At 39.9% G+C, this 23637-nt stretch overlaps 1 protein-coding gene across 1 annotated transcript; it reads left to right on the top strand.

The window, feature by feature from the left end:
• The first annotated feature begins 1171 nt into the window (after window positions 1-1171).
• On the top strand, window positions 1172-22711 carry CLTRN (collectrin, amino acid transport regulator). Its single transcript, XM_062515132.1, has 6 exons — window positions 1172-1893; window positions 2256-2314; window positions 8045-8130; window positions 15075-15191; window positions 18334-18528; window positions 22561-22711. Exons 1-6 carry the CDS (start codon window positions 1827-1829, stop codon window positions 22709-22711), a joined length of 675 nt encoding a protein of 224 aa, XP_062371116.1. The 5' UTR covers window positions 1172-1826.
• Window positions 22712-23637: the final 926 nt, after the last annotated feature.

Below are 23637 nucleotides of genomic sequence, written 5' to 3'. Positions count from 1 at the left end.
GTTCCATTTGCCTTCTGGCAGCAGGGAAAGAGTGCTTGGCTTTTCTTCTCTCTTCCCAAGTTCTTCAGTGTTTCCCACAAAGGTACAGAAAAGTTCATGTGTTCGCTATTGAAGCAATGCACATGAATTTACCATGAAACTGACTGCGTTCACATTCTTTTACGTTTTTTTTTAAAGTTACAAATGCTACAGAACCTTGATAGTCCTTCTTACATCTGTACATTTTTCAGTATGCTTCTTTTGATGTGCATATATAGCATGTTAATTTAAGGTGTCATTAGAAATGAATGCATCACATTTTTGTTTTCATAGGCATAGATTGAACATCTAAGCAGATAATGTATCCAATAGTTTTGTACCCAGACTGGGTTGCCTAGTGAAAGTAAAGAGGTACCTGGGAATCAGCTGGGTGAATGACTTTTAAAGATGGGCTAACAATTCCTTTAACAGTGACTTCTGAAAATAATTTAAATTACTGAAACAGTAAGTTCTCTGTTACCCAAAATTCCAAGTACCGAATGCAGTAAATATTGGTTATTGTTTTTCATAAATTCAGCCCCACAGTTCAGTCAGATTTTCTCACTGTTTGTCATTTGTGTGAAGCTCTTTGGGTTTGCAGTCTCAAGACACACTTCTTGGTGCTAAAGGACCAAGAAAGTAATTCTGAAGTGGTCTTCAAGGTAGGAACTAACCATTGATCAGAATGTCTACAGGGGGAGTAAAGCAACAGAATGAAATAAACTAATCCTGTCTTGCTGCCTAGATTGCAGAGACTGTTCAAATACCTGCAATACATTTCAGTTTCTGAATTGTTTTTCCTCCACATTTATTTATTTATTTGTCTTGGTAAACATTTGATTAATAGTGCAGAGTGCATTAAAATGTTTCCACACCTGTGTGTACATATATACACAGTGGCTCATGTCTACAAAACAAGAGCACGTTCCTTTTCAACATACTTCCTACGAAGTCGTTCATTGCACCTCTGCTTATCCTAGTTGCTACTGTAACAAGCAACCTCTGACAGGAAAAAGGTATTTCTCCCTACATATAATAGTTCTTTTCATGCAAAACAACGCCTCATATGTGGGATGTTTTTGTGTAGAACAAAGCATTTGCTCTGCTGGGCTTGAGCCAGGACACAGGAGTGGGGCTGGGGTGGGGGTGGGGGGGACACAGCACTGTGCCCATCAGGCTAGCCCTTCCCAAGGGCTGTGAGTTCAAAGGCAAGTGAGGGGCAGTGCCTGAGCCCTGTTTTTTGGGTCCAGGTACTCTGTATTTGTCATATATTTCTTTTGGTGGGGTGAAAAGGGTGTCCAGTCTTCCTTTATCCTCAAGGACTCTCACTGAAGCCAGACAGTTCCCCATGGAAGACAGGTGGCAGCTTCCTTTGGGATCTAGTTGCAGGCAAGCTTCAGATTCGCTTGCTGTGGGTAACAGTTACCAGCTGCTCTGGTGTGACATCCCAAAGACACCTGTGTGTTTGACACTGCATCTGTGAGAAAAAAAGATTGGCCTTGAACACTCTGTAAGATGTTGCATTTTTCTGTGAAGGAAGAAGGAAAATTAAAGTAAATACTTGTTGCAGGTTTTTTTTTGTTTGTTTGTTTTTTGGTTTTTTTTAATAGAAAAGTAGTAAATAACTAACAGAAGACAGTTGTTTCTAGTGCCCGTTTTTAGCTAAAATAACGGGGGTTAATTATTAAACCTTTTACTTGGTCGCTCACTTGTGCTCCTGATGCTTTAATCCTGGGTCACACAAAGTTTAAGAGTGCTTTACAGGAGAGACTCACTTCTTTTTGCCTCAACCTTTCCATGCTGACGGGATGTTACGGGCTTTGCTGCTTACAGTCTCTGTAGTTGCCATTGCTCATGCTGAGCTCTGCAAGCCAGGTAAGATTTGGAGCTCATTCCCATCCTTCTTAAGGTAAAGTAGCTATCAGTTTAGACTACAAAGCTGCCAGCTTCTAAGATTTTTATTTTAACTGATTGTCTTCAGTTTGAAGATTGAAATGCTGAGCATTCAGTTCCTTTATGAGCTTGCAAATTAAGTACGGAAGTTGGTCTCACTTAAAAACGTCACAGTAAACCTCACTGAGACTCTGCAGGACATTTTTTCATGCAAGTAACTTCTGTTCTTCTAAGCAGGTGATTTATTAAGACCCATTTAGAAACTGACATTTGTGAAATAAATGATTTAAAGTCCTGTTTTGAGTGATTATCAATATACGTTTGCTTTTTTCTCTTTATGTCAGATGCACAGAATGCTTTCAAAGTACGGATTAGTATCAAAACAGCTTTGGGAGATAATGCAGTAAGTAAAATATCTTCATATATTCTTCCTAATTCAATAGCTGCCAAAATAAAATATGTGCTATAACATTTCTGAATGCCACAAAAACAATTTGTTCTGCAGTGTTAATTGTAATAGTTTGCTCAAGTCGTGATCCAGGCATCCATTTAATGACATTTGACTAGCCCACTCCTAAAAATGGCATTCTTTAGGAGAAATATAAAGCTTCCTTGTTCATAAAGATAATTTCCTGTCAAAGATTTTTTTTTTCCACTTGGAAAAGTGATAGGGATGTTACACTTTATGCATGAGACATGCTGCATAAATGTAAGTTTGTATTTTGGGAAAAGCACTTCTACTCAAGAGTGGTAATTGTAAAGTCAAGCATGTCTAGGAAGAGAAGCAGGAAAAGATTTTTAGGTCTTTATGAAATGGGACTTTATATTAGGCTCTCAGACAAGCATTAACTGTAGAGATCATTCAAGCATGTCTCATCAATTCCCTGCTAATGGAGGGCTTCAGATAGTGGCCTTTCTTCTCTGCCTGTGGTGCACAGGCTTATCTCATGAGGATTGAAAGGCTTTGACTTCATTCAGGTCTTTGGGCTTAATGTAGAAATACTGGTGTGAACAATGAGAGGTATTGGGACATTAGATGACATTAGAAGTCACTTTGTATTGCTAGAAAGAAAGCAGTAACTGAGGAGTCGATTTTTTTTGTAGTTGTTTATGTCATATAATAAAGTGTGTGAAAGCTCAAAGAATGGGGGCAATGTGTAAGAGATTGGGACATTAGATCAGGTCCTTCCTGATCTAAGGTACTATTTGATATGTCACAGCCCAGTACTTTGTTAGTACTTTTGAATACTTAGAGCAAATCTGCAGCTTGTTAACAAGGCTTAGTAGATAATTAGGTATGAAACATCCTGGACAGTTATGTCCATTGTAAGTCTGGTGTCTGATTGTGTTATGAGCCCTGGGAAACAAAAAGCAGTAGGTTACATGTTTTAAAAGACTGGTGATATGAGAAACTCCTTGTGACTGTAGAAGCTGTTCTAAAGCTACCCTAAATGATCAGGTAATTTAAATTAACATTATCAGGGTGTTACCTTAATTTCACTGGTAATTCCATAAACCAGGCAAAATACAAAGAAGTATTCAAGATACCTGCTAAAGTAAATGTCTCAAAATTCATAGTGAAGTCAATTCTCTTGGGTGAGAGACTTTAATTAAACAGTAGTGTGAGCCTAGGTTTTTTTTATTATTAAAAATAGTGTAATACTATGGCTGAACATATGTCAATATAATTATTAAAGCTCCTCTTGATGATACCTGCTAATATTTTGATTTAATCTTGGTGCAAAATAGTAGCAAAGAAAAAAATTACAGTTTCCAGTAATGCCGTTTTTTACTGCCTTTTCCTTTTCCAGCTGTAGCAAAATAAGGGGAGGTTGTTTGGGTTTTTTTGTTTGTTTTGTTTTTCATTCAAAAAGGATATGAGACAAATCATTATTCTTGAAGGCACTTTGTATTGCTAGAAAAAAAACAATAACTGAGGAATTGATTGGTTTTTTTATAGTTGTTTATGTCATAAAATAGAGTGTGTGAAAGCTCAAAGAATGGGACAATCAAGAACAGCATTTTAGAATAACAGCTTTCTGAAAGTGATATGATGCTACAGAAAATCATCCACAAATAATAAACAATTAATTAAGTACACAGGTAGTAGTAGTTCTTTTTCACAGCCATTGCAGTCTTCTCTGTGAATGACTGAAAATGAAAACTGAAACTACTATGAAACTGAAGTTCATTTTCATTAAAGAATTTGGGGCACTTGACTTCTTCATGACTTATTTATTGACTTATTTATTTTAGCAAAGAAAAGTGTGATACTGTCATTGTGTCACAGTAGGACATGGTCAGCTTGGTTCATTTCCAGGTCACTTCAAGCTCCATGATAACAGAAAGCCCTGATACTGTGGGAATTTTTCCCTAGGGGTGGCAGGATAACTCCAGTGTATAGTCAGGGGCATAAGAAAAGAGGTTGGTGCAGCTTTTCAGATGGTGTAGTACATGTCATCCCCTGTGTGAGGCTGATGAAAACAGGATATCATTTTTTAATTTGTTTACCAGGTAAGCTGTACTCTGAGGCATGGAGTTCCATTTGGTGTATTTATTTAGTTCTTATCACAGTGGAGCTGGAAAGAGCAGCTCTGATGCAGTAGGTATTCAGCCATTGCCGTTTTATTTGCAAATAATGGGTGTACTTGGTAGAGATGTTGTTTGCTAATCCATGGGAGGAAACATAAATGGAAGGTGATTTATGAGTCTCTCTGAGGATGGTTTTGATTTTATGAGTGGCTTCTGGAATAGCTGCTAGTCACTAGTTGCTTTCTATTCATGAGGCCAGTAGAGGGATAGAGAGTTAATTCAAAAGGGACAGAGGCAACTAGAGAGTGAGAAGTGATGGGCACTGACAAGTCTGTGTAACTTGGTGTCACCAGTCATTTTAACCATAACAGTCAAAGAGTTGGCACCTCAGGGGCTGCAGCCAGCTGAAGTAGACAGTGCACTTCCCTTCTGGCTCATGTATTCAGGCTGCTTCCAGGGTAGAAGATGAAGAGGAGGAACGCTGACATACACCTTGTGTTTTGTCACCAGATGTGATCCAGAAGTGTGTTTTTGTGTCTGTAGCCAGTCTGCAGTCTGAATGGCTGTATAGTTAAGCACAGAACCATTCCGGAGGGAAGAGATCTTGGATGGCCCCTGGTCCTTTCCTGCTCAGAGCTGGGTCAATACTGAAATCAGGTCAGGTTGCTCAGAGCAATCTTGTAATATTATATTCTCATATCTTAAATTTTGTCTTTTACAGCATTATTACAACAGTTCACCCTATCAGCAACCTGAAGATGAAGATGGTAAATTTAATAGTTCTGATACCATCATGTAGTGTTTCATTGATAACAGTTATGTTTGCAGCGTGTGGTTGCAAATGATATTTAAATGTAGTTGCAAATTATATTTAATGTTTCCCCCACATTCCCTTAGAGTAGCAGAAAGTGTGCCTCAATAGCTGCACTGCATAGAGACATCCTCAGTCATCAGCTGTGCTCCTGCTGATGCATTTGGAGGATAAAGATGAAGCTGATAAAGCCCCATACTAGAACGAGTCAGGTCTAGTGGAAGGTGTCCCTGCCCATGGCAGGGGAGTTGGAACTAGATGATCTTTAGAGTCCTTTCCAATCCAAATCATCCAAGGTTTCTTTGCGCCTCTGATTAGAGAAAGCTTCTGATTAGAAACCATTTTTTGGAAATTCATGCCCACCTGTCCTGAGTTCATACAGTTTGTTAGCCTAAAGTTGTTCTTGCCCTACTTTTCCTCCTCATTATGTTGCTTCCCCCTTGTATATTCCTGTGTGCAGTTATGTACAGAGGTTGTTCACCTGGAGCCCACAGCCATCTCCCTCTCCTTTACTTCCTGTTTAGGCTTCATTTTCTTACGTCTTCTTGCCCTTCTGCCCAGAAGGCTGTCTGCAATATCTTCTCCTGACTCAGGAGACACCTGATTTCTGCTGAGCTTTCTTTGCCAGTCTCTCGCCCCACCCCACCTCTTTCTCACAGTTTTCGGTTTATTCTGTCTCTTTTCAAGTGTGTACTCTTTCAACTGGGCCTGGAATTCCTCAGAACAAATTATCTTTTCTGATTTGAGATACCCTTTTGTTACTCTGACTTAAAGATGTGCATTATTTATGAGAGCTGTGACAAATTGTGCATGTATATATGCATTGCACTAAACATAAACATACCGAATACATATACTTGGTAGTGCTGCATTTTATTTGTGTCCATGTGAGCATGAAATGGAGTGTGCTTTACCATTATCCATTTTCAACACAACTGATTAAATTATATCTACAGCTGGCTTAATCCACTGGCTAACAAATTATGGTTTTTTCTGTACTTTTGGACCTGTTCTCAAAGACTGCATATGGCATGTAGGGATTCAGTCAATAGCGCCACACACAGAAAAAAGAGATCTTCCCTTTTAGTACTGCAAATTGTACTTCATGCTTTAAATACAGATATCTTTAAAATTATGAAAAATAGTTCTATGGCTCTGATCTGTATTAATTCCTTTACTACACAATCTCTTTTTCTTTCAGTACTAATTGCTCTCATTACTGTCATGTTTTCATCAATGCAGTGGGATCAAAACACACGCTTTTATAAATTTTTTCAGAGTTTCTCTGGGGTTTTTTTTTTCAGTTTAAGTTCCCAGGTAGGAAAGCATTATCACAGTATGCTCACACCCCCCTTCATTCATGAGGCAAGAGTGGTGAGTCAGAACCCAGGTTCTCAGCAGTGCAACTGCACTTTAATGCTGCTCAAGTTGTCTGCTGCCTCGGCTTTGTTGTCCCTGTCCTAGCTCATCTCAGAGAGCCCATTTCACTCAACATTCATCTAGGGATGATAAACAAGATTACTTTCTGCCATTTAAATGACTGCATCCTTTCCTGTTCAGTTTTTCAGGATACTAGTACAACATGAGGGCTGCAGATACCTAAAAGTTGGATTCTCTCTCTCTTTTCTTTTCTTTCCTTTTTTTTTTTTTTTTTTTTTTTTTGTGGAGAGGTTGCATCTTCATGCACCCAAAATCAGAATTTAGAAAACAGAATTCAGATTTAGAATTTCCAATACTATTTACTGCTTTTTGATGTACATTGATGTTTTTTGAATGTGTTATAAAGCACCATGAAAAAGTAGGTCCAAGTTGACAGCTGAGTGAAGTGTCCACACCACTGGGTTTCTGGTTTGGATGATTAAACAGGTTTTTTTCAATACTGAAAGTTGAAGATTAGATTTGTATTCTGACTGACTGACTGAAGAAAGCTGTTTCTAACCTCCCTGCATATAATTGCAAGAAACTAATAATCTTTGTAATCTGCTGAATGGGGAAGAAATTCAATCAGTATGCCTCAGTCATGGCTCCTGTTATAAAAATGTAATAGATGCAGTTCTTACAGGTCATTAGAATTGCATATGTGAATGAAAGCCCAGGGGAACCCAGTGAAGCTGTCTCAGAAAACTTAAATTCTGAAAGCATGATTTTCCATCAAGACAACAGAGAATAGTTTTTGGAGCCTACATTCTTCTTCATGTAGTAGTACTAAGGATGCTATTTTCTTTCTTCTATCTCACATGCAATATAACAATTTGTAGTATAGTTGAGTCTTCTTGTAATCAGGACAGTGTGCAGCAATAAGGCTGCAATCTCAGTTTATTTCCTGGTGTCCTAATGTCCAACTCCCAGAGACCACCTTAAACATTAGGTGTTTCCTTATTATTATTTTTGGCCCCAGCCAAATAGTCTTGAGGGTGGATTTAAACCTTCTACTTTAACTGAGTTTCTCCAGCAAAAGAGGCAAAGACATGAGTGCAGCTGTGTGGGCAGAATTCTAATAATATGCCTAGTCTTTGGTATAGTAAACTTTACATCTCCAGTTTGGTCAGCTTTCAGAAATATTCAGTTAATTCAATTTTGGAAACATTCTTTGCAGTTTATTTTGCATTTTTTATTTCCGTTAGAAAAAGTCCTCTGTTCATACTAAATAATGGGCATTTTTTTTCTTAGCACAACCAGAGAATGTATTCATTTTCTTGATCAATACAGCATTTCAAGTTCAGCAACTCTTCCCTCTCTGTACTGCCAGCACTGGTGCTGATACTAATTATTTTCCATCTTCCTTTACAGTATGCCTGGGATGCTAATGAAGAATACCTCTTCAAAGCAATGGTGGCTTTTGCAATGAGAAGATACTCCAGCAAGAGCACAACTCAGTAAGCATCTGCTTGGATTTGCCTTGTCCATATTAATGCTGCATGTAGTGACCTGTCCTCTGCTGTACTGAGCTGTAGAAATCATTATGTAGAGAGTCTAAAAGCAGACTGTTCCAGTGTACTTCTGACACCCAGATACATATTCAACATCACACTGTCTCTATCTTAAGTAATCTTCAGTCTTTGAACCAGTATCCCTGTGGATGTGAAGTGACACCGCTGTGGATCTCAGCGGAATGGTGCCAGTTCACTTTTAGCAGAATGCAGCAGGAAGATTTGACACCTTCTGAAGACTATCCTGGGAGGAGGTGCAGGAACACACTGGGAGGTCAGGAAAGGCAGCACAGATCTTTGAGTAAGCAGCTCTGGTGCATGCTTCCTTAGAGCTCAGCTTCAGCAGTGTGCTGAAGATGAGCTGACTCAGACCCCTGGGAGGTGGATAGCTGTGCCAGTGCTGTGCTCTGCTGGGTGTTCCTATCCCTGATATCACAGCAGTTGAATTACGTACCATCAAGAAGTTTCAGATGTTGCAGTGCAGTCAGAAATCAGCCTTTAATTGGTTTTGGGATCAAATCTACCCTGAGGTACTGAATATTCTTTTCAGGCTGCTGATCCTTGCTGTTCTATGAAATCAGATACCAGATTAGACGGAGCACTTAGCAAGCTGTATTTTCACGATGTTCTTGTCTTTCTTAAATTAAAAACTTTATAAGTGCATTTCCATAGGCCTATTATTTTTTTCATTGTTTTTCAATCTGAAATGAAAGACTGATGGTTCTGGTAGGGTAACAAGGATAAGGTTTTCAATTTACTTAAAAATAAAACTGCTTCAGGCTGTCATTGCATCAGGTGAAGCATATTCCACATTTGAATATATATTCGTTAACTTTAGTCACATGATTATTGTGGCTGCAGTACTTCTTTAAGTGAAAGGGGATTTCCCCCTCCATGTGACAGGAGTGTTTGATTCCTGCTGTTCCATTTTTATTACTCAGAAGTGTTCTCCTTTGAGCAAAAGAGCTGTTACATCAAACTTAACAAAAACAGCCAAGTGTGCTACTCAACCCAATTAAAATGGCACTTTAAAAATGAGTTCAAGATACAAGCTAATTACAGATGATTATGTAGGACTTTTTCCCAGGTTTTCAAGACAGCAGAATTTTCATTCAGCATCCAATCAATAAAGATTCAGTTTTATATACTTATTTTAGTCCTTTTATTAAAGTATTATTATCTTCCTTCAAAGTCATGCTGCTTTCACTTAGCAAAAATCCTATGTCAGAAGCAAGTGATCTTTCTCCTCTTCATACTCTTTGGTTTTCTACAGATTAAAATAAGGTTGCTGCTGGAATGGGAAAAAAATCAAGCCAGTATGAAAGGAGTAGAAGTTTTAATGGCAGTTATCTGTACCCACTCCGGGCAATCATAGAATTTATACTCATTAATTCAGTTTCCTATCTAGAGAGTTCTCCCTATGGACAAATACGATGATGCCTGTTACTCCAGTTTGGAGGTGTTGCTGCACACATCAATAATTCCCTGCTACTAAGTTGGTCAGAAATGTCAGTATAATATTTGGAATCAGGCAGCTGTGGGCATCTTTAGCTCTTTTTAAGATGGTGTCAGACTTTCTCATGGCGTATAACTTGGGTACACCCCTCATGGGGTATATGTTGGGGGTATAACTGATAACTCATATAGTACTTAGAGACAGCATGTCACCTGCAGGAGAGCTGTGCAACTCTGAGATCTGACACAACTTCCTAGGCAACAGGCTGAAGAGTTTACTATGCATAGATCTCTCTCAAATCCCAAGGGACCTCAGAGTCCCTGTTTAGTGATGGAGAGGCTAGATGAACTTCCCAATCCACCTCAAATAATCTTCCTGGAAATAACTCACCCTTGTGGCTGGCAGCTGGAAGGAAGGAGTGCAGTCCTGCTCCATCCCCTCTGCAGCAGGCATGGAGGTGTGGGAGCAGCCAGCATCCTAGAGGGAACAGCAGCATGCTGTACACAGGAACGCCACCCTGACAGAGTTGGTGAGGAGACTTCACTGTGGTGAAGATGGAGGCACAAGCAGGAGCTTGTAGCAAATAAATTACATTGCATTGCTGGTAAACAAATTACATTTCACTACGTGAGCTTTTGCAGGGAAAATGTTAACAGATTTTCTTCAGGAGATATGAAAGACCAACGACCAATTATTCCATCATATAAGAACAAACAAATTGCCCATGACTGCATTCTGTTAGCATCTAAACTTATGGAAATTTTGCATCTGATTAATTGCAGATTTTTGTCAAAATAAAACCTATGAAAAAAAATCACTAGTATTTTACATAACTAAATACTGGTTCACCAGGGTATAAATTATGCACATGGCCATAGCCAGGATGTGACAAACCTCCCCTTTAAAATCCCATTAATTTCTAACACACCCACAGCCTTGAAGTATCTCACAGCCACAACTAACTTCCACATGAGACACAAATGCCATTCACTTCATCAAGCTGTATCAGGCCCCAAAATAATTTGCCTGGTGGATCAGGATAACCATTGTTGCAGTCTGCCTCATCATTTCTGATATTCAAAGTCACCTCTTGTTAGGTTTCTGAAGCTGGATAAAAGCCAGCCTGTAATGACAAGCATTTCAATGTGCTGCTGCTAGCAGCAGTTGATGCTGTTGTTGCCGTTGTATAACCACTGAGAGAACCAGCATAAAATGGGGAGGATTGCACGTTACATCTCAAGTTCTCTGAAGTTAATTTCCAAACTGAAATTTAATAAATCATGAAGCAGCATTTAATGTTTGAAAGGCTTGTCAAATTTTCAAGTTTGCACAAAACAGAAGAAAGGTACAATCATTCAAATTACTCAGTAACTATTAATATAGATACAAATAAATAATTATTTTTCAGTGGAGAATTAATACTCCATTATTTCCTGCTTTATATATGGCCTTTCAATTGATTCTCAATACATACGGTCACAAACTATGTGAGCCAACCTTTGACCGCTCAGTGTTAAAAAATTGTTATTGTAGCCTGTGTTAGTAACCCTGGTTTCTCTAATCTGTGACTTATTTGAAATAATATGCATTTCTTTTGGGCCTGAGACGAGTTAATCTTTAGAGCAGAAAGAATGTCTACACATTTGTTTTCATTCAAATAACAGAATCTACTTTTGGTACATCTTCCCCCTATTTATAGGTTAAAAAAAGCTGAAATTTTCCTTATGAAGTGACCAGAAAAAAGTTCATCATGATCCATCTTTCTCGAACGGCCTGTTTTGATGCTAAATATATTGTGACCATTTAGAACAACAAAATAAGAGTCTGGAGTAAGGCTGTTAAATCGAGGGGATCCCATGGCTTCTGGGAAGAAAGTAACATTCCTTTGCAGGAGCAGCTGCAGAGCCTGGTGTTGAAAGAGACATGATGCTTTTGGGAAAGCTGGAGATAGGCACCTGGGAATTGGGGGCTGTGGTTCTTTCATGAGCTAACAGCCATTGTGGGCACTCAGCTCCTCTCTGACAGCTCTTTCTTACTCCTAAACAATCATGCAAATCTTCATAAGGAGCAATGATGGTGTTTCAGGACAAGGAATTGCCAGGGTTTCCTGCACTCTATTCACTGGTATATTAAAGGAAATGCAGTTTTGGACTTTTGCTATGGTGCCATAAGGCCAAACCAGGATCTTGTCATTTTGATGATAACAGTCTTCTATAATCCCATGTCAAAAGTCTATCAGCTGCTAAGGAAAGGAAAAAAATGTCCACATATATATTTACACATACACTTTGTTAGTGCCTGGAGAAGCCAGGTTTCTCAGATCTATACAGTGTGACGGCACAGTTGCAATAATTCTCTTTGTTGTGAATCAAACCTGCAAGCAATTGGCATGGGAGAAAAAAAGAAATTGCCACTGCACAGAAATTGCCACAGTAGTGCTTGTTGAACCAGTTTGTTTTGGTGTTTACTCATCCCCTTTGAACTTTGAACTCATGAGTGGGATTGCTCTCTTTGGGGCCTGGAAGGGTTTATGGCATTTGTATTCCACTGATGAAAAAGTGGTGGCAGTGAAACCACTTGGATGCTTGTAATTGAGAAGGATTTTAGGGAAAAGAAGCCAAATTTACATATCCTAATGCAATCCTTGCTGCCCTTTGTTTTAGTGCTGGTTGCTCTACAGAGAGATGCTACCCCCGTGGTGACTGACTGCCTTATCTCATGCTAAAATCCTTGGCACTTTAGGGAAGACCCTAGTCTGAAGAGTCTTTGAATGAAGGTGTGAAAGTCAGGGTGTTCTGGCAGTCCTTGTCTGCCTTTCTCTTTGGGGATCGATTTTTCTTACCCCATTTCAAGAACATCTGTAGGGCAATTAAATCAGACTTTCCACCTGGCCCAGTTTTTGAGTGAACCACTGAAACTGCAGCTTTAGGAACTTTGACAACATGAAATTTTGGGTCCTACTGTTATAAACACCCAGATAGAAAACTTCCTCTGGAGTTACAATTTTAGATATTCTGTGAAGTCAGCCAGAATTTGTCAGCCACCAGCCAAAAGTAGGCATTTTTCTTCCTCTCCTGTAAATTTTGTGCCTTCTTTATGTTTTGCAAAGAATACATCGCTTTCATCTTCTGACTCTTGCCAGCAAAGTGATGTGAACATGTTTTCAAATTCCAGAGGATGGCTTTCCTCTTTTATCCATAAAAATTCTCTTTTAAAAGAGATTTCTCTGTAAAATTGGTATTGTTCTAAAGAGGTAAAAGTCATCATTTTGGCTCTGCAAAATCATTGCTTTCCATTTTATTGCATATATCTCTGGAATGTGGGCTTATACACAAAAAGCCAGCTGTATCCTGGGCTGCATCCAAACCAGTGTGGCAAGAGAGGGAAATCTGTCCCTCTGCTCTGCTCTGGTGAGACCCCACCTGGAGTGCTGCATTCAGCTCTGGGGTGCCCAGCACAGGAAGGACATGAACCTGTTGGAGCGAGCTCCAAAGAGCCAAAATGAAATCAGCTCAGTTGTCTGAGTCTAGTGGAAGGTTCACTGCCCATGGCATGAGGGTTGGAACAAATCTCTTAAGATCCTTTTCAGCTGAAGCCATTCTGTGATTCTTGAGATAGATAGATAGATAGATAGATAGATAGACAGACAGACAGACAGACAGACAGACCTTTGTAAAATGATACATTGCACTACCCAGGGCACCCAAAACATCATTAAAAAAAGTTTTCATCAGGAAATAAAGCATTTCTATAAAATTTCCATAATGAGGCACTGTGATCTGCCTTACAAGCAGATCTCTGGCTGGATGGGGAATGCCCAGGCGCAGGTGTTCTTGTTCCCTCCTGTCCCTCTCAACCCCCAATCCCACCAGTCCCATGAATCCCACTAATCCCACCAGTCCCCCAGTTCTCCCAGTCTCATCAGTCCCTCTAGTCCCACTAATTCCCCCCGTCCTAGCAGTCCCCCACATACCACTACTCCCACCTATCCCCCCGTCCCCCCACTCCCACCAGTCCCCCCAATCCTGCCAATTTCCCCCAGTCCCCACAATCCCCCCAACCCCAATAGTCCCAACAGTCCCCCCAATCCCCACAATCCTCCCAATTCCCCCCAATCCCACCAATTCCCCCAGTCCCCCCAGTTCCAGTCCCCCTAGTTCCAGTCCCCACCAATTCCTCCAGTCCCCCCAGTTCCAGTCCCCCCAGCCCCACCAGTTACTCCCCAGTTCCAGTCCCCCCAGTCCCCCCAGTTCCAGTCACCTCCAATCCCCCCAGTTCCCCAAATTCCACCAATTGCCCCAGTCCCCCCATTTCCAATCCCACAGTCCCCCCATTTCCAGTCCCCCCATTTCCAATTCCTCCAGTCCCCCCCGTTCCAGTCCCCCCATTTCCAATCCCCCAGTCCCCCCATTTCCAGTCCCCCCATTTCCAGTTCCCCCCATTTCCAATTCCCCCAGTCCCCCCATTTCCAGTTCCCCCCATTTCCAATCCCCCAGGCCCCCCAGTTCCAGTCCCCCCAGTTCCGTTCCAGTCCCGGTGCCGGCGGCCGGCAGGTGGCGCTGCCCAGCAGAGCGCGGGGCGCGCCCGGGCCCTGTCAGGGTCCTGGAAAGGATGGACTTCCACTTGTTTCGCTTAAATACTCCTGGTTGTGTCATTCCAGAAGGGCTGTCTGATGTTCCCACCACTTACTAATAGAAATCTGGGGAAAAAAAAAAAAAAGGCGTTTAAAAGGTCTTTCGCATGCTATTTACGTATTATGCCATGAGAAGCCACCTGCCTGTGCCCCTCCACATTTAACTTCACATAAAACAGAACTATCTTCCTTTAAAATAGATAACATAAATATTTGATACAGCATAAGCTAAAAGGAAGAGGCCACTGCCAGTAGAATGACTAAATTTAGCTCGTTCCCTGAACTCTGTGCCTGGCTGTGTGAACAAAGATGTCAGAAAGATTAACATCAATTCCACTGATCTTCCCTCCAACAAATGTAGAAGAACTGCTCTCACTTGACAATCATACGGGAGGCAATTCTCAGTGACTGGTTCCTGTGGTATTTACTGGCAAAACCAGAATTCTTAGTTCACCAATATACTTGCTCCATTATATGGCCTTTGTCACAGCCAATGATGATTGTTATTCAAGTATATACTATTCCATTTGATTACACTAAATGTATGTCCAAGACTGTGCAAGTCTGTGATAGATTTAGAGATGATTGAAGGCTCATTTGGCCTTCTTAAGCTTGATTTCTGTAAAATTGTATGGGAAATGGGAAATGCTGTGAGTGGTATTTCTTTCTTGAGTATTAACTTTTTTAAAAATGTGAAATTTTTTTCCCTTAGTTGAGAGCAATATTTTAAGAAAATCTAAAATATTTCAGTAATTCCTTCCATGCTTCTTTAATGATTATTTTTGTTTTAACTGTCTGCAGAATTTCCAATGTGCTGCTCTGCAATGTGACAGACCGGGTGTCCTTTTGGTTTGTGGTCACAGATTCTTCCAAAAATGTGACAACTGTTCCTGGAAGTGAGGTAGAAGCAGCCATCAGGTACAGTCACTGCTTTTGCAATGCTTTCTTCCTTGTTTACTGAGGATGTTTTCTCTCTCTGGGCCTTGTATGAATGAACACTCTGCCTCTTTAAGGGTAAACTAATCCAAGTTGCTAAAACACTGAGGGTGTCAGTACTCTTTAATGAATGTGGGATTAGAGGATTTATAACAGTCCCACAGAATGCAAGGAAACTTGCAAGACTTTGGAAAGAGTCTCTGTTGATGCTGAGACTCAGAGCCCTACCTGTGATGTGCTGTCCAGTGTGTGACACACTGCTCTCATCCAGCTGCTACATTTCCCAGTGAAACAGCCTTCTTCCTCAGGCAATGGAAGGGCACGCTTTCTGGATGGGATTAATATAATTTATCTTTCACCTGTATGCTACATGCACATCTACACCTGAGCTAATGACTATAGGCTCCCTTTCAGTGCTTCTCACTAACAGTAATTTAGAGTCAGCTTTCACATGAGAAGAGCTCGTGTGAACTCATGAGCACAGCTGGCTGTGTCCCAGCTTGGTTTAAGCAATCTTATGCTCACATTCTTTTCATACCAGCTCGTTCTAGAATGCCAGTCAATATCACAGTTGAGCATTGCTTGTACAAAGTACAGTGCACTAGAAACCACTTTGCCTTCTACTATCACATTCTGTAGCAAGTAAAAGGAAGAATGTGGAGCTGACAAGGAAAAAAGAAAAAAATTGGATAATCTGACTTCAGTGGTCCAAAAAAAACGGCACCAGAGAGTTATAGGGATGAGTCCCTCAAGCACCATAATGCATATATATTTCTCAGGCATGGAGTGGAAAATGAATCTCTTTGTTTTCAGGCATTCTGTGCTCTGTCTTGAAAATTTGTGTTATCTCTATGGAGGTGTAATGCCTAATTCCTGATGAATGAGTATGCGTTCTTTTGGAAAGATTAATTTAAGCTTATGAGCAGATTAAACTATTTCCTACAGAGACACCAAACAATAGCTTTCTAGCATTAGTAGAGAAGCAGATTATTTATTCACTGAAGCTCTCTGTAAGATTGCTGGAATGTGGGGGTTTTGCATTTCTGTTATTCTTTGATACATTCAGTAGCATAAGCTGATTTATTTAAGTCTTTTATGTGCCCTATTTGGCACAGAAATTGGATGCTGTTATTGTTTGGTTTTTAACTGTTGTCTGTCACCTGATAAAGAATATGCTATTTATGAAAAGTTTTAATTCCTGCCTAGTATGAAAACAAGAAATAAAATGGTCTATAAAACTACGATGCTTTTTTGTTCAATTGCTTCTGATTGCAGGCTTCCATATAAAACCTTTATTATAATTCTTCATGCTAGGGTAGCACATAACACTAGTCATGGACTAGAATTTTGTTGTATGAGATTCCTACAAAGTAAGAATAAAGAGGAAGGTAAACCATGTCAGAACTCTGTATGATACTCAAAATTTTGCATAAATATACACAAGATATAGTTACGCATATAGAAACATGAAATGCACTTCATAAACAAACATGAAATGCACTTGTAGTTGCCTGCATGTGTTTCAGCACATAATTCTGAAACTCAAGCCATTAGATGAGGATAAACAATGCTTATTTCAGCTGTTCACAATGACCCTTTCACATCAGTAAGGAAATCTTTTCTAAATGGCAGATGGCTTATGGAATTATGAGTCTTAAAACATGCCATGGCTTTCAGTCCTGTCCAGGAATGCTGACTTGCCATTAAGGCTAAGAACTTCCTATTTAAGGGACAGCCAAACATTATGATTTCCAAGAAGAGAAATTTGTTAAATCTTACCTGTATTCCCCATACATCTTTTCTTAGGAAATTCTTGCTCTGTGGTAAATAAATTGAATTGTATTTAAAAAAAAAAAAAAAAAAAGGGAGCTGCATTAATTCCTACAGCTGCTATCAGAAAGAATCTCTCAAGACCAATATATGTAATCCATTTGCTTAAAAAATATTAACATTTTGGAAAAGCTAATGAAAGATACTTCTAAACCCTCTTAAGCCTGTTTATATTTAGATCCAGAAATATCTTACAGGCAGTGAAATGCTTACAGTCAGTGAAAACAGATTAATATATTCACTAAAGGATAGCAGTTGTACTACTTCTGTGAAAAAGCATATTTCTCAGACTTACAGTTTCTCGTATGGAAATGGAAAAAATGTGGGAAGCACAAATCCTTTTAGCTGCATCCTGCAGGGAAGAAGGTCATATTAGCAATAGGTGTGGATTCTTCCAGACCAAATTGTATCCTGTGCCTCACAGATCTAAGAAAATCTGCAGCAGCAGGGTCAGAAATACCAGCCCATAATATGCAGGATAGTTCAGTTTGAGGGACTAGGAGGCAACTTTAAGTAAATCCTACAAGCATTGAAGGGTAGATCTGCTACTCCTGTGCTAATCTTGAATGCTGTATGAGCAAGGCAACGGAGCCAGCCTTACAGCTTACAGCCTGCTATGTCTTCAGGACATGGTTCAAACCAGAAAAAATAACAATGCTGTACTTCAGGGTCTCATCTGTCTTTCCCAGTTTTTTCAGATAAATGCATACGAAAGTCAAAATGTTCTAAGTGTGTGGGTGTGTACGGATTACTGAGGTCTCTTTTATAGGCAAGGTCTGTGTAATCCTGTCAACGTCATAGAATCACAGAACCGTAAAATCATAGAGTCACAGAATCATTTAGGTGGGAAAAGACCTCCAAGGTCATCAAGTTCAACCTTTGACTGAACCATTACCACTGTGTCAAGCAGACCATGGCACTAAATGCCACATATAGTTGTGTCTTGAGCACCTCCAGGGATGGTGACTCCACCAGTCCCTGGGCAGCCTTTTTCAATGCTTAATCACCCTTGCAGTAAAGAAAATTCTTCCTGTTGTCCAATCTGAACCTCCCCTGGTGGAGTTTGAGGCTATGTCCTCTTGTCCTGTTGCCTGAGAAAAGAGGTTGATCCCCACTAAAGGTAGACAACATCCTTTTCTTCATCATGCTGGATGACATTCAGCCCTGTCTAACTTGCCACACATTCATGAAAAATTATTTTCTACTCTCTTTTTAACTTGTAAAATACCTTTATAAACAGTTGTGATGTTTTTCTGGTTTCTCTGTTTTGTTTTTTTTTTTTTTTTCCATAAAGGATGAACCGGAACAGAATCAACAATGCCTTCCTACTGAGTGACAAAACACTGCAGTTCCTGAAGATAACCTCAACCTTATCACCTCCTGTTGAACCCTCTACACCTGTCTGGCTTATTGTATTTGGTGTTGTTCTTTGCCTCATTGTGGCTGGGATTGTTTTCCTCATTATTTCAGGGATTCAGAAACACAAGAAGTAAGCAGCCTAGCCTTTTTTCTGTTTTGATGGAATACTGAGTAGTTAGGTCAGCTGAGCTGGTTTTGTGTTTCAGAGCAGCCTTAGACAGATTAATGCTGTGCATCCTGCCCTAGCTAGGTTAAGAGAACCCATCTCTCCTTTTCTGAGGAAAACACTTCAAATTTTTAGCTGTGAAGTATAGATGCCTTAGTGATTTTGGTAGGTAATGAGGAAATGGAGAGTGTAAGAATATGATCCTGGAGGCCACCTAACTAGAGATAAGCTTTGAAAAGATGACTAATGTCATTCTTGTGAAGGCTTATTGTGCCACAGGTGAGTCTCCTCTCACAGACCAACCACATAGCTACCAAGAGGGGGAAGGCTGTGACTATGTCCCTTCCAGGGCTAAAAAAGCTGCTGTGCTGCTGCAGCTTGAGAAGACCCAGTAGGGCACACAGTAATGATTAATGTAGGGCTGAAGAAGGCCTGCTCACTGGAACAGAGCAGGGTTTCACTTACTATTCATGACCTGATAAGCCCAAAATACCCAGCCCTTCACAGGGTCATGGGCAGATCTCCCCATGAGCTTAGGAGTTTTTCTGGTGGTAGACTAAGAGAGAGAGATACTCTCTTTTCCTCTCCGTTTGTGCCCTGGTGGTACTGGTGAAAAAGAGAAGGGTATTCCTGCTTCTGTTGTATGAGCATGTGGGAACAACACAGAGAGCAGGTGGAGTTTTGATCCCGCCATCTCTGCTGGCTCTGAGTTGAACATAAAGAATATAAATTTCTCAGCTGAGTTGAGATTCTGCCATAGAAGTTCAATTTCTACCATGCTTTTGGCTGCCACAGAGTTTAGGTTTACACAAAGTTATTACTTTGGCAATAGATTCATACAGGAACAGCAGAAGAACTGAAAAGGGGTAAATTCCTACTGATAACCAGATAATATAAAAATTATTGACTGTATAATGGATTGTATTCCCAAATATATCAGAACAAGGAATTAATATATGAAAAGTGGTATGTTGCAGAAACTTCTCCTTTCTGCCTTTTTATTACCTTGAAGAATGTTAAAAGACCTCAGAAGAACAACAGTTGTGAAGGTTAAATGCTTCTCATAGAGAACCTTTAGTAGTGTAGTCAGAACCCCTCAGTCATGTTTTGCAATCAGAGGAGTAACATAAATTTCCAAAACTCCTTTCTGTTTTCAAAAAAAACCCTACAAAATTCAGCAAACAATGGATGAAAGATGTTGTTGGGGAAAGAGTCTGGGAAGGTATTTGGAATCTGTGGATAGTTAAAGCCCTATCACAACCACATTGTATGGACTGAATTATTTCATGCCCTAAACATAGGCAGCCTCTTCTGTAAAACTGAATGATACTGCTACCTGAAGCCCATATCTGCCCTCTGTGGCATCATGGTTCTGTGTTTCTTTATAGTGCCTAACTATTAGGGGATCTTTGAGCATTTCACATAAGTGTAATATAAATAAACTATGATAAATAGCTCTGATTTTTTAGCTAAAATAATCACTTGTGCTTCATGTCATGCTGAAATACTGGATTTCCCCCTGTATTTTTAAAATAACTCAGCTGAGCTTAAGCAGTTCCCCTCAATATGGTGTAAACTGCATGCTCTATCATCACACTGCCATTAATATGGCTTGTTGCTGCCTGCCTGTGCTCACTTGGCACCCTCTCTGTCTCATGCTCTTGTCCTTTTAGTTTCTATGCTGTTTTCACTTCTTCCTCTGTTTCCCTACTCTACTATTACAAACAACCTTTTCTCAGAGCAGGTTCATCTGTGGCTGAACTCTAACCCTCCTTTCACATCAATAACATCTGCAGGCAGGGGCAGGGAAGTAAGAAAGAGGGTAAACCAAGCATATATTTCTTCTATCTACTGTTACAAGGGCTGGAGAGGTAAAAGGGATGGTCTTGGTTATTTGGGCTTCTTGGGGAAAAAAAAAAAAAAGCCAGAAATCAGAGAAAAGGATTTCAAAAGCACTGATCTCTTTGTCAGACAGTGAAGTAAATGACCATGTTTTCAAAGACTTCAGCATGTCCAATAATTAATTTTTTTAGAAGTCTGTCCAGAACTTATGTAATGGGAACCCTGTTGCCTAGTAAACTGTGCTGGAAATCAGACCCCTAGGATGATGTTGGCTTCTCATAAACCTGGCACTTTGTCTTTAAAGGCCTTTAAAATACTATTTAAATACCTCAGTTCAGATAAGACCAAAAGCACGTGCTCCAGGCTGTCCGTGTTCAGGGTGTCAGGGAAAGGGAGTTGGCCTACAGAGGAGTTTCAGTACTGAGTTAGACTCATGCATCATTTATTGAACTGAGAGATTTGCTGAATTCAGTGCCTACAGTAAGCTGGGTCAGACACACTGTCTCCCAGTCTTGTGTTTGTTGTCCTATCCTTGCAGCAATAGGACACCTCCCACTACAGCAATAGATTTTCCACATGCCCAGGGCAGGATCACCCTCTACAGTCTATCCTGAACTAGACCAAAATCTCCCTAATCTCCCAAAATCCCATCTGCAGCAGAGGCCACAGACATTTGCCTTGGGAAGAATGAAAATAGAGTAAGCACAGTCTTTCCCTGTATTAGTTTTCCCAAGAATTAATTTGCAGCTGTGGGCCTTCCTGAGCTGGATTTGGTCTTCTTGTATTGGGTAACTCACAATGTTTTCTATTCCCTTAACTTGTTGAGTCACCCCTTGGATTCATGGAAATTTTTAGCTTCTCTGAATTCCTCTGGTAATGAGTTTCACACATCTACTACTCCTCTAATTTATTTTGAACTTCTTTTGAGCATAATTTTTATGTTCTGTCCCCACAGTTTTGTATTAAGAAACACTCTTTTTAATCAGTGTAAGAGTAGCCTGAGGTCAGAGGTTTACACTACTACACCCCAAGTTTATTTTAACAAGTCTGTAATGCCAAGAATCTCCCAAAGGCAAATAAAATTTTATTGTTGTTAATATCTCTGTCATTAGCAGTTACACTGAGTTAGATTTTTACAGTTTTCCTGAGTCAGATTGTTACAGTGCATGTTGTGAGATAGGAAGAAGCAGTGCAGCTGACCTTTGAGTTTCTTGTCCTCTGAAATCGCTGATGCTGCAGGCCATAAAGTGCAGCAGGTTTTTCAACTACGAACTAATTGTTCTCAAGGTCAGAATAAATCTGGAATTAAAGGAACATCATGATTGATACTAGTTTATTACATCTGCTCATGATTGTACTTTAGATAATGTTTTCTAGGTTTGTTTTTTTTTAAATGTAGATAGTTTTATTCAACCACTATTATAATATGTTTTTGGGACAATTGGAGTCTGGAAAAGTGAAAGCCATGTAATTGTTTGATCAAGAAACCAAAACTATAAAATACTGGATAAGAAGGTGGTGGCTAATGAACTTTGAGAAAAAATGCAAATTTGCAGCACTGAGAATACCTAAGAAAGTAATCATGAATGTTCTGAAGAAGGTCATCATGGATGTAAGGGGACCCGAGTCTCCACATTTGGAGGCTATAGTTAGTCTAAGACTGATCTGTTTCTACAAAATATGTTTTATTTTGTAGAGATCATGGGGTGAGATCTATGACATACATTGCAGGGTCAGACTACATGCTTAGTGTAGACCTTCCTGATGTAAAAAAACCACCCAAACAGATTTAGAGTGTTTTTCAAATTTTGTTTTGTCCCAGCTTTTCTTTTGCACCTTCTAGTCATGTTGCAGAATTAGAAGGTGAAATCATATTTAAAACATACTTAACACATGTCTATTTCAGGTTTTCTGGTCTCCAATTCTGAGCTCAAACTGCTAAACTAGGGTTTCCAATCTGTGGGTCCCCCATCTATTGTATTTTGATACACCCATCTGATGTATTTACTACAGCAAGGAAGTACACCAGATTGTGTCTTTAGGAGCCTAACCTAGAACAAACTTCTAACTAAATATGCAGTTTTCTTTCTGTGGAATAGTGGTGGAGTGCTACAGGTCAACAGAATAAGATGATCTTTTCTTTCTTGTTTCTAGAAAGAATAAAGAGTCAACAGAGAGAGAAAATTTAGAAGAGAAAGTTGAAGTGGCACTAGAAAATGGGATTCCTTGTGAAGCACTGGATTTAAAAGCAGGCCACGTTAATGGAGTCTTTGCAGCAGATGATGAACGGTTCACATCCCTATGAAATGCTGCCACTGCTCTCTGGTGGTTTTCTGAAAGACTCCTGTGCCTGCCTTTTCTCATCACTACTCCTGAATGTCAAACATGAAGACAAGAAAAATGTCCTTTCACGTAATTTCTCTTGAGAGAATCTTTTGCTGATAACACATACACTTGAACCTCCACTACAGTTCCTTTTCATGAGCAATGCAAATAAGGCCTCAGATAATATCCAAAAAAAGATTTCCAGAAGATGTGTGGCAGAACAGGGTTAGAACCTGCCTTGTGCCAGGCATCTCATTTTTAATGATTATTTAAATATGCCCATTGTTTGTTTTTCCCTGACATAAATGTGAAACTGCATTACTCCTGAATGTCACTGGAGAGATCATCTATAATTGTCAATTCTTGTTGGTTTTTCTTTCAAGCCATATGCAAAAGTTTCTCTGTAAAATTACTTCCGTTTGCTGCTATGTAGTATGCCTTTGGATGGAACAGTCAATCAGTGCATGAAAGTTCTCATTTACTGAGAAACAAAAAAGCTTTCACAGCCTCTGTAAGACCAGGTCAAAATACCTGGATTATCTATAGGTCTGGGGTTAGCAAAAGTCTGGTAGTAGAATCATTTTTCGTTTAACTGTCAAAGTTACAGATTTTGAGCTGGAAATTAAAAGTTGCAAAACTCTGAAATTTGTTGAAATTAAAAGTTGCAAAAAAGGGCAGATTTTCCACAGGTGCAGTCAGTGTTTAGTGGTCCAGCTCTCATTAAATCATAGAATCACAGGCCAGCCTGGGTTGGAAGGTTAAGATCATCTAGTTCTACTCCCCCTGTTAAGGGCAGGGACACCTTCCACTAGACCAAGTTACTCAAAGCCCCATCCAGTCTAGCCTTGAACACTTTCAGGGGTGGGGAATCCACAGCTTCTCTGGGCACACTGTTCCGGTGCCTCA

Source organism: Cinclus cinclus, chromosome 2 (assembly GCF_963662255.1).
Source record: "Cinclus cinclus chromosome 2, bCinCin1.1, whole genome shotgun sequence".
Taxonomy (NCBI): domain Eukaryota; kingdom Metazoa; phylum Chordata; class Aves; order Passeriformes; family Cinclidae; genus Cinclus; species Cinclus cinclus.
The sequence above is the reverse complement of the archived record's forward strand: the minus strand, read 5'-3'. Positions and strand labels throughout refer to the sequence as shown.